Here is a 15,090-nt window from a genome sequence, read left to right as displayed (position 1 = left end):
GATTACGGCAGAGAACTTGAAGCACAAGTCTAATATTAACAGACATAGTTGTAGAGAGAGAGGTTTTAGTGAATCAAATGGTTTGACCAGGGAAATGACAAATATCACAAAATGAAATTTTATTATTCACCAAGAAACTTTATTTGTACAAAACTGTAAATCTCTGTTGATCTTAGTCAAATGTGTTTTCATTTAATCCTGCATTGTTCTCCATCTTAGTGTGCAACTCTGAATATAAATATAATACAAAGCTTTTTGAAGGTTTTCTATGTATTATTGTGAATAATGTTTTCCTTCCACTCTCCACTCTCAATCTCGCACAAATGAAGAATTTCTTTCATCATTATTGAACTTGTACATTAGAAAACTTGTTCCCTTAACCGTCATCATGGTTTATCACATTTGTCCGTTGGGTTTTCCCTGTGGTTCATCTGATCTGTCTGAGAGGTGAGCGGCCTCCATCTGCTCCTCCAGCCTCTGGTTCTCCTCCGGAGTCTGGCTGTTCTCATGGGCTCGTATCTTGAATTTAGAGATGAACTCGTTACTTGCCAGCGCTCCTTCCTTTTTGGGACACATTTGTTTTGATAATAGGCGATGTTCCAAGCGCTCTGCAAAAAAAGAAGAAAATTTCCAGTTGACTCAAAGTCAGGCTTCGTAACAGCAATATAACTTTTTCCCCAAGGAGGTTATGTTAATGTCCTATTTTAGGAGTTAGTCCAAGACAGAAGTTATTCGTCCTGGAGCAGGTCCAAGCCCAGGAATTTTTAAAGATGTGGTGTTTTAGAGCATACTGCACCTCCAGGAGTGATGGGCGTCATCAGGCGGTTCAGCTGGACGTTCCAGTGCCGCACATGTTGACTGGCGTTCCTCAGCTTCTCCTGAACCTCCTGGAGTGAGAGGATAAAAGTAGCAGCTGCTTGTGAGTGTTTTTCTGATATTACACACACTGAACTGATCCAAACACACTGCCTCTTATTCACCTCCAGGTGCTGGTGGCTTCTCTGGCGAGATGCCCGCAGGTCCTGGAGCTCCTGAGAGGCAGAGTGGAGGGCTGAGGGGGCTTCCTCGTCTATACTGCCGTCTGAGGCCTCCTTTATGGTGCTGAGGCTCTGCAAGGCCCTCTGCTGCTCCTGCAGGAGCTGACACTGCTTCTTTTTCTCCTCTTCAGCCTGCAGCAACCTGGAGAAAAGAGGAAAGAGCAGAACTAAAGTAACTGAAAATGTGTCTGCAGTTTGGTTTGGTTCAGAGCAGAGGTTTACAGACATGAGGCAAAGATACTGTGCGAGGCCACCAGGACATGTGCATCCTGGTGTTCTAGAAACAATGAACAATGGGAAGTTAGTTACTGTAGTTAGCAGCTGCAGCAGCAGCTGTGACACAGAGTTAATTGAGGCAATTAAGATACTTCAGAACCCTCAGTGACAGACTGCCACAATCTGCCTCAAACACACAGACATGATACACACATTTTTAGATCCAGAGGATGTCATTATCTTCAATTTCCATTGCAAATAAACATCCATAAATCCACAGAGAAATTGTAGAAAATATAAGACACTCCTTATAGCTGCAGAACTTTTTTAAGCTTAACGTTTTTAAGCTTTCCTTAGTTTCAAAGTAAAACACTGATAGTTGTCGGTAAGCAAATATAGGAAGTTGTAGCTCAAAGATAACATATCCATAGGATATACATCCTGTTTATATCCCTCAGAGCAATGGTTCCCAACCTTTGGGCCGGGGCCCACTGGTGGGTCGCAAAGCTATTCCAAGTGGGCCGACAAATCATTTGCAGAACAGTACAATTTGGTAAAAGGTGTAATTATATATATGAATAATGTAAATGAAATGATCTTTGGAAACTGTCATTGTGTTTTTTTCTCGTATTAAGACTTATCACTGTGATAAAAAAAATGAACTGTATGTTCTCATCATCCAGACGACATTGTGTACTTATTTGCTATCTCAGTCTGATTGTGTGCATCTGTGGAAAAAACTGGACTATCACCCTGGGGGGCTGGTTAGGAATTGGAAGAGTTAAAAGTAAAGAGTCAAATGACAAAAAAAAATAAAAATTGAGATTCCTCTGCTTTCAGTTCAGTCCTGAATCTTTGATCGTTATCATTAAAATTTTCAAGTGGACCATGAGCTGGAAAGAGGTTGGGAACCACTGCCCCCAGAGCATTATGGGAACTGTAGTTCGAAATCTCAGAGCATTATTATCCCCTAATACAAGTAAGGCAAACAACAGTAAGTCCTCCTTTAATATTCTTGTGCACAGTTGTCTCAGTTTTGTCTGAGAGGAGGCCCACAGGGGCAGACACTGAATAACCCCCGGTTTAGAGCACAGTGGGGAATACACTGGGTGTGTTTGTCTCTGACCTCTGCAGCTCCTGTCTGGCTCTCTCCTCCTCCAGCCGAGCCTGGATCTCCATGTTGAGAGCAGCCTCCAGTTTCCGCTGCGTCAGCTCCAACTCCTGAATCCTCTTCTTCTGCTGCTCAGCCTCCCTTTCCTTCTCCTGCATCTCTGCCTGCATGCTGTCTCTCAACTGGGCGTGAAGAGGCCAACTCACACACACACACACACACACACACACGCACACGCACACACACACACACACACACCAGCACCAGTTAAGTGGAAAGAACTGACCTATTCCTGAATCACCTTTTCCAGGAATGTCGTAACCATTTCTCCACCACTAAACATCACTAAAGGTTAAATCTGACTTTTATAATGCCAACGTGTTCATGCTGTCTTCAGAGATCGAAGCCAATGGGATGGACTCTAAATCCCATTTCAGAAGAATTGTAAATAAATGTTGTCATCTGGCAAACTTTTTCTCACCATCTCAGCCTCTTTCAGCTGTCTCTCCAGCTCCATCTGCACCTCCCTCTGTTTCCTCCTCTCTCTCTCCTCTGCCTCCCTTCGTCTAGTTTCCAACTCCCGTGCATGCTGAAAAACACAAATATATGCTATTCAACACTACAACATATTTTATTATTGTGTCATTACTGCCAGCAAGGTTTAAAAGTGAGCCTGATGTTGTGATCACACAATTGTCCCTCCGCTGATCCCGTCCCCTCTCTTACCTGGATGATGCTCTCAATCTCGAGATCCTGCCTGTCTTTCTCTTTCTCCATCTTCTCCAGCTCTTGGATATTCGAGTCGTCTGATTGGCTGCTGCAGCTGCTGCGGGCGCTCCGGCTGCGCTCCCGTTGGCTGTGTTCCCGCTGAACCCGTCTCTTCAGTTTCAGTTCGTGGTGAAGGGAGGACTTGCCCTCGCCCTGGAGACGGAGCGCTGTCTGAATGGCTGGAGAGGTAACACACACACACACACACGCGCACACACACACACACACACACACACACACACACACACACACGCACACACACACACACGCACACACACACACACACATAGAGATCTTAATGTAAATTCTAAAAAAGAGAATGAGCAAGTGATTGCATGAGAAAAGTACTTCCTGACCTTTAACATTGTTATAATGCACAAAGCGAGATGACTCTGAAACGTCTCTGTGTCACATGATAAGGTTGCGTGTCAAGATAATGTTTCCTTTGTAGCTAACTGATTTTTCTGATATATTGCGTGTCGTGTGAAATCTTCCACCTAATTCCAGGTTGAGAAACATATTCACATATTAACGTAAAGGCTGCATCTAATGATCATTTTCATTATCGATTACTTTCTCGATAAATTGTTCACTTGTTCAGTCTGTGAAGAAATAGTGGGAAACATCCACGATTTCCAAAAGTGATTCCAAAAGTCCTTAAATTTCTTGTTTTATCCAAGTTACACTCTTAAACCAAAACAATATTTAATTTACTATCATACGCGATACAAACAAAGCTCCAAATCCTCCTGTTTGAGAAGCTGGAACCAACAAATGTTTGTCATTTTTGCTTGAAACATTGAACACATCAATTATTAAAATAGTCGCCAATGAAATTAAATCAACGAACTCAGTATTTGACTAGTTATTGGAGCTGCACAGACAATGAAGACAGACTTCACAGAACTTTCTTCATCAGTAGATGAACAGATGAAGACAGAAAGGAGAAAAAATACTTAAAATACTCGGTTTATGGCAGAGACGACACACATTATAAATCGGTGTCGTTAATTTAGGATTTCTTCCTTGTGTTTCTACTTGTACACACCAACACACCTTGAGTCCACTCCACCTTCTGTCTCTGGTCAGACGCGCTCATCTCATAGGTTTTATTGTGGGTTTTCACACAGAACATACATCGCTTCCCCTCCCTGTCCGGAAGAGGCTACAGCAGAGAGAAGAGACACTCGGACTCAGTAAGTCGGTTTAGTTGATGGTTAGTTAATGGTGAGGAGGTGAACACGTCTAACCCACAGAGTTTTTCCTTTCCTCACCAACCTCTATGACACAGCTTTTATCCAGATGGATCTCTCCTCTCTTGTCTTTCAGGTCCTCGCTGACGTAGTACGCCATGGAGAAGGGCTTCAGTACAAACCAGCGCTCCGTCCAGTTCCTACGAACGTGCCCCTTTTTCCACATATAACCCTGAAAGCAGTGGTCAGGATGAAAATAACAAAAGGGGCAAATGAACTGGCTTATAAAAAAAATGTAAAAAAGGGGGAGGAGTAAACACACACACACTCACCCTCTTCAGGACATTGTGGTACATCTCCAGAAAGACCTCGTCCAAAGCCAGACTGAAGGCCTCGGCACTGGTGACCCTCAGCAGCTGGCCTGCAGTCATGTGATCCAGGAATGTCCATACAGACATACCTTCCTCCTGCAATGTGGCATCCTGGGATATTAAGTCCTCCAAGGGCTTCCCATCCCACTCCTCACTCATGGCTGTGGAGATTTTCTTGAGGAGATATTCCACCTAAAACCATTCAGAATATTTTAAGTATTAATATTTACACCAGAGCTACAGGGACATCAGCTGATACAGATAGCGACTTTACATTTTGTATAAGTATATTTCTGTAATACACCTTTACAGAGGAAGGCTACTGTGCTGATGGTACAAAAGCAGTTTATTTTGGTCTCTGTCGACAGGAAACCAAAAGCATTATGGAGGAAGCGCAGGAAGGAAGAGCCTCATTAACTGACTTACTTGCACTGCTGTGAAAAAATGTAGTGGTCTGACTTTGTTCGGACACAAGCTGAGTTTGTGTGAAACTTAATGTGTCTTTCTAGCAATCAACTGACCATAGTGAAAGTGACCAATGCAGCTGCATTAAAACCCGCAGTGTTGCCTTGATTTCCTGTGTGATTTGTTCCTTTGTCTGTCTTTATTGGTCTACTCAATGTTGAGGAAGAAACGTTAGCACTTATGTCATGTTTTATATGGATTTGCGAGCCTTCTCTCTTGATGCACGGTTTGTCTGAATGATCATGGACTTGAGTCTTCTTAGCCGACCCCTCAGTCAATCAGGTCCAACTGAAATCCTTCAAATAATGTCGATCCTGACATTGAGTGCTGGCACAATTCGGCACGTTAAATTCCCATTTAACATGCTAAAACTCTCCTCTCTCAGCATTTACCTCCTCTGCTATCATCACCAGCGGGTAGCGGTCCTCAGACAGGAGGTTGAATAAACAGAAGAGCTTGAAACAGTTTCTCTCTGATAGCAGCGCCCCCTGTGGTACCCCCTTGAAGTTCTTCTTCATGGTCATCATCCAGCACAGATCGTCAAACTTCTCCTTGTCGAACATCCCCTCTTTGACCTGAAAAGACAGAAAAAGACCCGCAACGACTGATACTTTAATAGAGTTTGTGGGTGTAATAGGTCAATCGACCACAGAGATTATTAATTTCTCCCGAAACAAAACCCTGATTCTTGGAAAATTGCTCCACTCACTGTTTTTATTCACTATAACAACTGAGATTACTTCATCCCCAACAAGCAGCTCAGCTTCTGAGAAACATTTGTAGAACTAAATTTCCAAATGTTCCTGGTAAGAACAACCCAATAAAGCTATAGATAAACTGTAAGCAGGAGTGGACAGAAAGAAGTACATCTACTTGGGTGCTGCACATTTTCAGAGTACCTGTACTTTACTTGAGTATTATTATTTTTTTTATTACTTTTACTCCACCGTACATAATAAAAACAAATATTTGACTTTTGACTTCACTACATTTCTGTGACGTACTCGTTACTTCGAAGTAGCTTTCAGTCAGCAGAATGAATTTCATTTAATTTTCTAAAATGTGACAGACACATATACTCTGTTCATCACAGGAGAAAAAACAATCACAGCCAACTCATGTTGTGCTGCTGTATTTTTGAACAGCTCAGTTTGAACTTGGCGGTGGCCTAAAGGCAGCTGCGTCAGATAAAGATGAGGCAGAAGATTCTTCACCAGAGCGTCCTGGCCTTATCTTAATTCCGCGTTTTGAACGTTTAGATATAAAGACAGATTCCTTTCATTTTAAATCTTTGTTGTGGTTGCCACAAGCGAACTCCATCGCTTGCCTACAAAAAATTCACCGTCCAACGTGAGAAAGCATGTCGAGGTATGTAACGTTAAGTTAATTCCAGATAAACGTTTTAAATAAACAGACAGCTGGTAGTTGTTGGCTGTCCTTTGGTTGATTCGGTTGTGTTTTTTATGACCATTTCTATTGGCTTTGTATCATATATTCTACAAGCTTTTTATTCTACAAGAAGGTCAGTGCATTCAGTAGGTTTTGTACATTTTGAACTTTGTAGTTTTCTGAACATGGAGGTGATATTTGTCATTGGGTGATGAGTTTATGCGCCATTTACTGCTCCTAATTTACAATACACAAAGAAATAAACTAGAAATAAAAGGTGCCCCCACAGGTGATTTTAACAGTCACTGTACCTTATCCAGTATGTATTTGTTGAGGTAGGGCATGTAGCCATGATTAGACACCGGCCCATCATCGTCGTCCTGGAAGTGCTCCTCCAGAGCCACGGGGTCGTGTGGGATGTGCAGCACTGTGTACAGGTTGTGGGAAAGCACCTGAAGAAGAAACATAGACATAAAGTAGTTATATATAGATGGTATGATCTCACTTAAAATGGTAAAAGGTCAGCGCTATAGTCTAAGTCTTCTGTGCACTCCATATTTCTTCATATATCCACACACACACACACACAAGTACAGACAGCTGGTCCTTAGTGACTAAGCATGTCAGGACAGCTTTCTGCCAGTTCCCTGGATTCTTCTCTGCTGTGGGGGCTCAGCCAGGCATGTAGGAACGGGACAGAAAGCAACATGACAGACAAAAATAACACTCACTGAGGGGGAGAGATGGCAATAGAAGGTCTCTGCTTCTTGTTGTGTCTGTCTTATTGTTTCATTTAAAGCCCTGACAGTGGTGATGTTTTGTCTCTGTTAAAGTCTCTGGGTCACGGGGGGGAAAGCTGGACTTTGAGCTTGAAGCTGGATCACACACTCACACCTTAGCTCCAATCTGAACAGGTTACGTGTCTGTTGGAAGAAAAACTGGAAGCTTTTTCAAATATTTGAACTTCTATCAGAGCTTGCAGGGCTTGAGCTACTGTTTACCCGATTACAACGTTGATTCACATATAGAAGCCTATTTTACGACATATAAAGATAACTATAGAGACTGGTGAGTTCTGGTTTGTTTGAGGCAAAAAGTCGCACAAATACACTGTTGAGAGTTTGCTTCTGTGCTGGCCAGTGGACGGCCCTCGGTCTCAGTTTCCTGATCTTAAAATAACATTATTCCCTCTTACCTTTAACTGCGATTTGGAGACTTTCCCACACTTCTCCACGTCCAGCGATGTGAACGCGTACCAGATGGATTTGAGGAGTTCGGATTTTAGGTCCATTTTGGAGACCTCGTCGTGCGCAAAAAGAACTACATTTCCAAGCGCAGCGCAGGGACTTTTACGCAGCGGCGGTGGTGAGAATTGCCAAATAAAATATGGGGCAGAGCACAGACTGCTGTGCAAACTGCAAAGGACCGAAATGAGTCAGATGTAGGGCAGACTTAAAGAGGCGGAGAGTACAGATAAAGCCCGGAGTCCCACACAGTCCTCAACAATAAAAGTGCCCATTTCACTCATGTTTTAAACATTTTCTTTACTTTAGGCTCGTGATAACATGCAGCCTACCTGAATAAAATAGACAAACAAGCGAAATTTCGACCTATCCAAGCGAAATTTCCAAGATCTGAGACATTCATCCAGACAGTTGCCAACGGGGTGGATTTCTGAATTCCTCAAAGTGCTGAAAGCCAGGAAAAAAAAAGAAAAAAACCAAAGGCAAATGAATGGCATCCGTATTGTTATCAGATTCAGGAGGCTTGCAGAGGGTTTAGGGACACACCCATTTGTGTCAAGGACTTAAAGCCATATTTATTTTAGCAGCTTCAAAATCTGAAAAGTTCAGGTATAATAAATAATAAACAATATACAGCACATTCACATTTCACACAACTCTGAATATATTCTGATGCAGCCAGTTTAGAAAAAAATATAACTTGACAACTGTGAAGATAGTTTCATTTAATTATGAAATTTAATATACATTTAAGGATTTTATATTATTCTACACACTGACTGAATGATTTATGAATTAGGTGTGTTTTTTAAAGCTATATATATTTGACTGTGTAATGTGGGCTATACCGCAAATGTAAAATCCTTAACTGAATTAATGTTGTGGTGCTTAATATCTCTAATCAAGTTGTTGCATATTCTTTTCACTTTTCTTCTTCTCCTGTTGGTGTTTTGGGGCAGTAGATAACTCATCGTGAATCTAATCTCCACCACTTTGCAGCCATTTTGTGTTATTTCTGGTAATAATTTTTCTTTTATCAGACATAAACAGTGAACATTCACTGAGCCAAACCTAAAATCATTGTCAGAAGTATTGTGAGAAAAAAAGCCCATGTAGTTTCCTTGAGTTCAGGTGTTGCTTGTATGTAATCTCAGAGCTCATCTTTTGTATGTGAAACCAGTGGCGTTGTGGCAACCTCAAGCAAAATAGGTTACACAAGGACAGTGTAATCAGACAGAAAGCATCCGCAAGCCTTGTTAGAGCATAATGTAGGCTAATCAATACCATAATTAGGTCATGAAAATGGTAGTCATTGTTTAGAGGCCATAGCCCAAAGCATATCTGTCTCTGAGCATTGATGTACGCAGGTTTTAAGGCAAATTTTGTGATAAATGTATGAAAAACCCCTTCATGTTATCCAGTTCTAGCAGGGGATATAGTTAATGATTTTCTGCTCCATAAACTAATCAATGCTGTGTCAGGCTGTTGTGTTTCATCATGCACAGCAGTGCGTCTGTATCTGTTGTCTCCCTTCAAGGGCAGATCTAATCACCGTTGTCTCAGGTGGTAGAAATGAGATGTCACTCAGATAGCAATAATTCAGAACTGCCCCGCCAGAGGTCTCATGTGAGGATCGACCACTCCAAGCACTGAGAATTTACCACTCTGGCACACTTCCACCATGGCCTTTCTCATAAAATAAATACCTAGAAAATACTTCTAAGGTCTTTAAAATGCAAATGGAAGCGTCACACCTACCACCTGTCAAGTTATTTCCACCATAAAGAGGAAAGAAATCTCACATTAAAAAGTGCTCTTAACAAGGATTCAGCAATTCACACATTTATTATATACATATACACTTCAGATATGCCTTTACTTTGCTGTGCTGCATATTGTTTTGTTTTGTATTGTACCTATAACATTGCATCACCATTACATTACAAGAGTGCTGTTGCCATAATATATTTAATATATTCAAGGGCAGCAGACCTTGACATTGCCATTCCCAGTGTTGAATCAATATCATATCCTGTAATCAGGCAAAGATTTTTGTTTATTTTTATAGTTTACTGTTTCAGTCATGCTTGTTTGCACTGTTGGTAATTATTAGAATGGATTATACATTATTGAATGTGGGATACATTGTTACAAGAGCAATAAAAAGGCCTATCCTGAAAAGGAAAGGTGAGATGATAAGGAAGGGAGAAAGGAGACTACTGCATATTGTAGCTAATCTTAAAACACACATTATAACCAGTTCAGAGAAGAACAAATCAAAGGAATAGTTTAACATTTTGGGATATATACTTAATTGCCTTTTTGACAAGAGGTAGATGAAAAGATTGATACCACTCTCTTGTTTGTATGCTAAATGTGAAGCTACAGCCAGTAGATTGTTAGCTTTGCGTAGCATACACTCTGAAAACAGAGGGGAACAGCTAGCAAGGCTCTGTCCAAAATTCAACCAACTAACACCTTTAAATGAATTTAAAAAAGGCAAGATCTGAAGCTAGTATCAACTAGCCAGCCTAGCTGTATCTCTGGCTAAGCTAAGCTAGCTGGTTCTCCTTTTATTTAGCATACAGACATGAAAATAATCTTTTCATTTAACTCTCAATAGAAAATTGAACAAACATACTCTCAAAATATTGTTTTAAGTTGATGATAGTTTGAAAAAAATTGCAAATCTGGTCCAGAGTTCTACCGACTGTTTCATGCTGGTAGAGGGCTGCACAACATCTGGGTCATGCCAATGCAACCAAGCATTTCAGAAGAAGTGTTGATAACAAAATTCAACATTGTAAGATAAACTTGTGCTTCAGAACATACAAACTCTAGCGACACAGTGACATCTGAAAGAAACTGAAACTAAAGCGTTCATATAATGTCACCAAATCTCTCCCCCAAGCACAGTAAACATTATAACAGCTTGTCAGGTGTCCAGTATAAGTGGCACAAAATATCACAGACAGTATTAAGCTATTTCCTAAAGCACCATTCTAACACAGTGTAGTCTTTGTGATGGAAAAACTAAAAGATGTATATATGAACATCTGCTGAACACAGCCAGACTAAATCATCTCAAGTGGAAAACTGCTGGTGAACATTCCTGTGCATTCAGTGGTGAAATCTACTACGTGAGGTAACTTGCGGAAAAATCCAATATGAAAGCAGATCAACTCTAAATAATCGTTTCTGATATGTAATTACATTCTACATAGTGAAGTATATCAAGTCATGCCATTGTTTAAACATTTCTGAAACGAAATCATCCAGCAAAAAAGGCAGAAAAGCGTCATTCCGTACTACCAACTACCCAATCTGGCCCCACTTATATGTGATCACAGACTGTCTCTTGTTTGGAGGTATTACTGCATCAAATGGGCAGAAGATTTACTTCTACCCTAACACTGAATCAAATAAGTATATATTTTTTAAATTGCACAGAAAAGAGAGTCAGGCAAACAATGAGTGTCAAAGAGTTGCAACGTGTGAGGAGTTTCTGGTTTCTGAGGTGTTTCACTACTAAATTCCCATTTTCTTTTAATGATATCCTTAAGGTTCCTCTATGTAGAAACAAAGGAATCTTGTGGATAATTTAACAATAACATTTGTTCATGCTATGACCATCAGTTTTAATCACGTAAACTTAGTTTCTGAGACATTGTTTTTCTATCATTGTTTTTTCTATCAGTTTGATATCATCATGATTTAAGATCTTAAATGTATTATCAAGTTTCTACAAAGCTTCAGCTCTCCAATATTGATGCACGCAACAGAATTTAAAGCTCAGTAATTTGATGTTTCTTACCAAAATGTTGCAGTTGACCACCATCATCAATTTTGTATTTACATGGACTTTCACCTATGAGATACCAGATCATTTCTAAAGTGGTTGTTGGGTTGATAATTTAACTGAGAGTTTCATGCACCATCCAAGCCTTGGGAGTGCACCAACTGACAACTGACTGACAGTCAGTAAACACTGTCAGACCTCAACTTGCAGAACCCTGGATGCCCCAAAAACTCCCCCAACTTCGCAACTCTATTACTCTTTGAGGGCATTGTTCATTACTAATCCTAACCATCTACAAATTGGTCAATCCTTGGTTTATAATTGACCATTAATGTGCCACTACACGGCGATGTTGTCTCGGTGCTAGTTTGTTGGCCAGCAGACAAGCCAGGGCAATGCCTCCGATCTGGGTAAAGGCTAATCCCAACACAGTGGCAGCAATGTGGAAGACGTTGTCGTTGACCAAGCTGAACACTTTGCGGAAGCAGCCGTGTGGATGGATCCCTGCAGCAACTACTCCTTCGCTATCCTCTGACAGAAGAGGTCGATTCTTGCAACCCTTGCGCCTCACACAGCAGCTGTCCGGCAGGGACACAGAGGTACCGTTCTCAGTAGGAAGGAAGGTCATATGTTGGATAGCCCAATCTGAAGTGAGCCAGTCTCGCCAGCCCTCAGCTCCACAACACTCCAGGGCCCTCTGCAGGCTGTCTAGAGCGTCGGCACGGCCTTCATCTTCTGTGTAGCCGGCCACCGCTCGCTGTAAGCCACTGCGAAATCCTCCAGCAATATCTTCACGGTAGAAGAGGCCTGAAAGTCCAGCTGCCAAACCAGCTATAAGTGCAGCAAGTTGAAAGAACCCATAAGCTCTTAGCACACATGGCAGGTTTGCAGCCACCCCCAGACAACCTAAGAAGCCCCAGGCGGTGACGGCTGCACCTGTGGAGAGAAGGATGAGTGGTGCGTTGGGGTAACGATTGGCAGACAACAGCATGTAGTCCGCCAGTGATATCTGAGCCCACACACCCAGGGTGAAGAGGGCCAAACCGGCTGCCCAGAAGAGGCAGCTGAAAGCCAGGAGACCCAGGCGCAGGAGGTGCATGACTCCCACTGGGCGGCAGCAGGGTGGGGCAGCACCCACAGGTGGAGGTGCAGGGGGCGCCAGGGAGGCCTCTGAGCACACAGACAAGGATAGTCGCTGGTGCTGCTGGTGGAGCTGCTCCTCTTGCTCTTGGTATGGTGATAGCAGGTAACCAGGGATGGCAGAGAGTCGACGAGGAAGAGGAGGAGGAGTTAGCAGGTCGAGAGCCCGTGGAGAGGACAGTCTTCGCACAGCTAGCTGCTCGCGCTCCCTGTCCAAAGCTCGTCTAGGACTCGGCCGGGCTGACAACGAGTCGTAGGGTAGTGCAGAGCTCATGATCCTGGCTCCGGCTTTATCTACTCCCCTCTCTCTCTTTTACACACTCCCCCTCTCTTCTTTCCTCTATCAATGCCTTCACTCTCGTCCTCCTGCAACACACAATCTCCCTCCCACCTCTTTATGACTGGTTATTAATCCACCACCAACACAACCAACGGCGACTGGACTGTAAATCTTGCTGATGGGTATTGCTTCGTGCTGTTATCTGCATCCACAGCCCCCCTTGTTTCCACCCTATTTGTCTGTTTATTTCGGGTGTTCTTTCCACCTGCATGGTCACCAGCTCTCAAAATTCCTCCGCTGATAGTCACATCCCGACATCTGCTCGCTCACTGCTGCCCCTCGCTCTGGTCAAGGCGAGAGACGATGGCAGTGGGATGGACTGAGAGACCATTCATGCACACCCTCTCTCGGTGTGGAGGAGACTTCTTTTTGAGTTCGACTTTGGTCAATTTGTGGAATAAAAGATGGGGAAAAAATCTAATTTTCTATGCAGTGTATGCATTTTTGGTAGATCATTGTCAGTCAAGGATATAACAGTTTGAAACCAATGCTTATAGGATTACAGTTGGATGTGAAAATAAATTACAAAAACATGCAATAAACAAATTTTGTAGTACATAAAATCACATAATCAGGTCAAGAGCTTAGTCTGCAGTGCAGACTAGTGCCACAAAAGAATTAATTAGTGCATTTAGATGAAGTAAAAGGTCAAACAAATTTAAATTGACATGAAGTATTTTTCATCAACATGTACCATGTATCATTTTGTAATGAAGCACCCCTTATAAATGGTTTAATAATAATATAATAACAACTTTTGGATTGCCAGGCTATGAAATACACTTTTTGCTCATCTTTTTCCATCCAACAGCAGTACACTATGTCTGTGTCTTTTTAAATAACCCAGAAATAGCTCTCTTATACTCCTAACGTATAGCCCTTTATTAAAGATGTACGAACTATGTAAAACAGGTAACAGGTAAAAATATTTAGAGACATAAACCACGCTAGAAATAGAAAACCAATTTAAAACCACTGAAAACCCCCTGTAGATGGCATTTTGTGGGTCCCCTGTTAAACAATGCTGCCAGGTTTATCCTGGTGATTCCTGCTTGGCATCGGCTTCCCTTCCACCACCACCACCACCAAATCAGAGCTAATTAAAGCCTCTTGGTTAATTAAACACGTTCAAATGGCCCCTTTCTATAAGGACAGCCATAAGTGACATGATAGCAGAGAGGGAAATACCCAGATAGATTGGTGGGGGATGAGTAAGTGTGTGCAGAGTTGCAATCTAGTCTCATCCTGCAGCTTTACACCATAAATTCTGACTGTTTGGGATGCAGAAAAAATATTTGAGGGATACAACAGTGATCAGGGAGAAGAGAAGAGAGACTTTACCACAGACAGACCTGGAGGTCTGTAGAGGAAATGAGGTTGTGTTTATGATGTTTATAGTTAATCTTTGCTCTGTAACTGTCAGCTCACACAGTCATTCAGTTTTATGTGCACTCCGGAAAGAAATGAAGGAAACATCATTCAAAGACACCTCCTATAAGAGCTCGTCAGAAATACAGCAGCAAGAAATAGAGTTGTGGGGAAACCACTTTCCATTTTTGCGGGTATACATGTGGAGGTGATGTTTCCAGTGGTCTACACAATAAAAGCAGAATTTGAACATTTGAAAACTTTGTTCAGCATCAAGTGTTTTCTCTGCTTTCCAGTCCTTGTTATTCATCTTGTGGCCCACTCATGAGACGCTGCCTTTAAGTATAAGGAAATGCGGGACTACCGAATCACACTGTTCTCAGCAAAGAATAAGAAAAAAAAAGCATTTCTTACATGGCACTGGATTATATTATACAGATTTCAGTTTTATCATATACACCTTGAACTTATTCCCTGCCACCAGTGGCCTTTAACATCTATGAGTTCTTGATTACAATGTGAAACTTTTGGAGTTGTCAGCTGAATGCAATGTATCTTCTTCAATTATTGTTTTTTTCTCTAAGAATTTTTCTACCTGTGCTGAATGTGAACAGTTTCACATTATGTGTATATTTTCGTACTATTATCC

The 15,090-nt window shown here is 41.8% G+C and overlaps 2 protein-coding genes across 2 annotated transcripts; both read right to left on the bottom strand.

The window, feature by feature from the left end:
* Nucleotides 1-95: 95 nt before the first annotated feature.
* LOC111224722 (differentially expressed in FDCP 6 homolog) lies at nt 96-8,208 on the bottom strand. The gene is made up of 12 exons (XM_022749323.1): nt 7,746-8,208; nt 6,862-7,002; nt 5,554-5,736; nt 4,658-4,888; nt 4,411-4,557; nt 4,189-4,297; nt 3,091-3,311; nt 2,846-2,953; nt 2,380-2,546; nt 981-1,179; nt 797-887; nt 96-608 (listed from the first exon to the last, which is right to left on the bottom strand). The coding sequence occupies exons 1-12, from the start codon at nt 7,839-7,841 to the stop codon at nt 397-399; spliced, it is 1,905 nt and encodes a 634-aa protein (XP_022605044.1). The 5' UTR covers nt 7,842-8,208; the 3' UTR covers nt 96-396.
* A 1,463-nt stretch (nt 8,209-9,671) lies between these two features.
* Nucleotides 9,672-13,270, bottom strand: LOC111224841 (tetraspanin-7-like). Its single transcript, XM_022749519.1, has 2 exons — nt 12,617-13,270; nt 9,672-12,529 (listed from the first exon to the last, which is right to left on the bottom strand). Exons 1-2 carry the CDS (start codon nt 13,005-13,007, stop codon nt 11,922-11,924), a joined length of 999 nt encoding a protein of 332 aa, XP_022605240.1. The 5' UTR covers nt 13,008-13,270; the 3' UTR covers nt 9,672-11,921.
* Nucleotides 13,271-15,090: the final 1,820 nt, after the last annotated feature.

Source organism: Seriola dumerili, unplaced genomic scaffold (assembly GCF_002260705.1).
Source record: "Seriola dumerili isolate Sdu_G_001 unplaced genomic scaffold, Sdu_1.0 BDQW01000138.1, whole genome shotgun sequence".
Classification (NCBI taxonomy): domain Eukaryota; kingdom Metazoa; phylum Chordata; class Actinopteri; order Carangiformes; family Carangidae; genus Seriola; species Seriola dumerili.
Note: the sequence above shows the minus strand (reverse complement) of the source record. Positions and strands in the feature narration are given on the sequence as shown.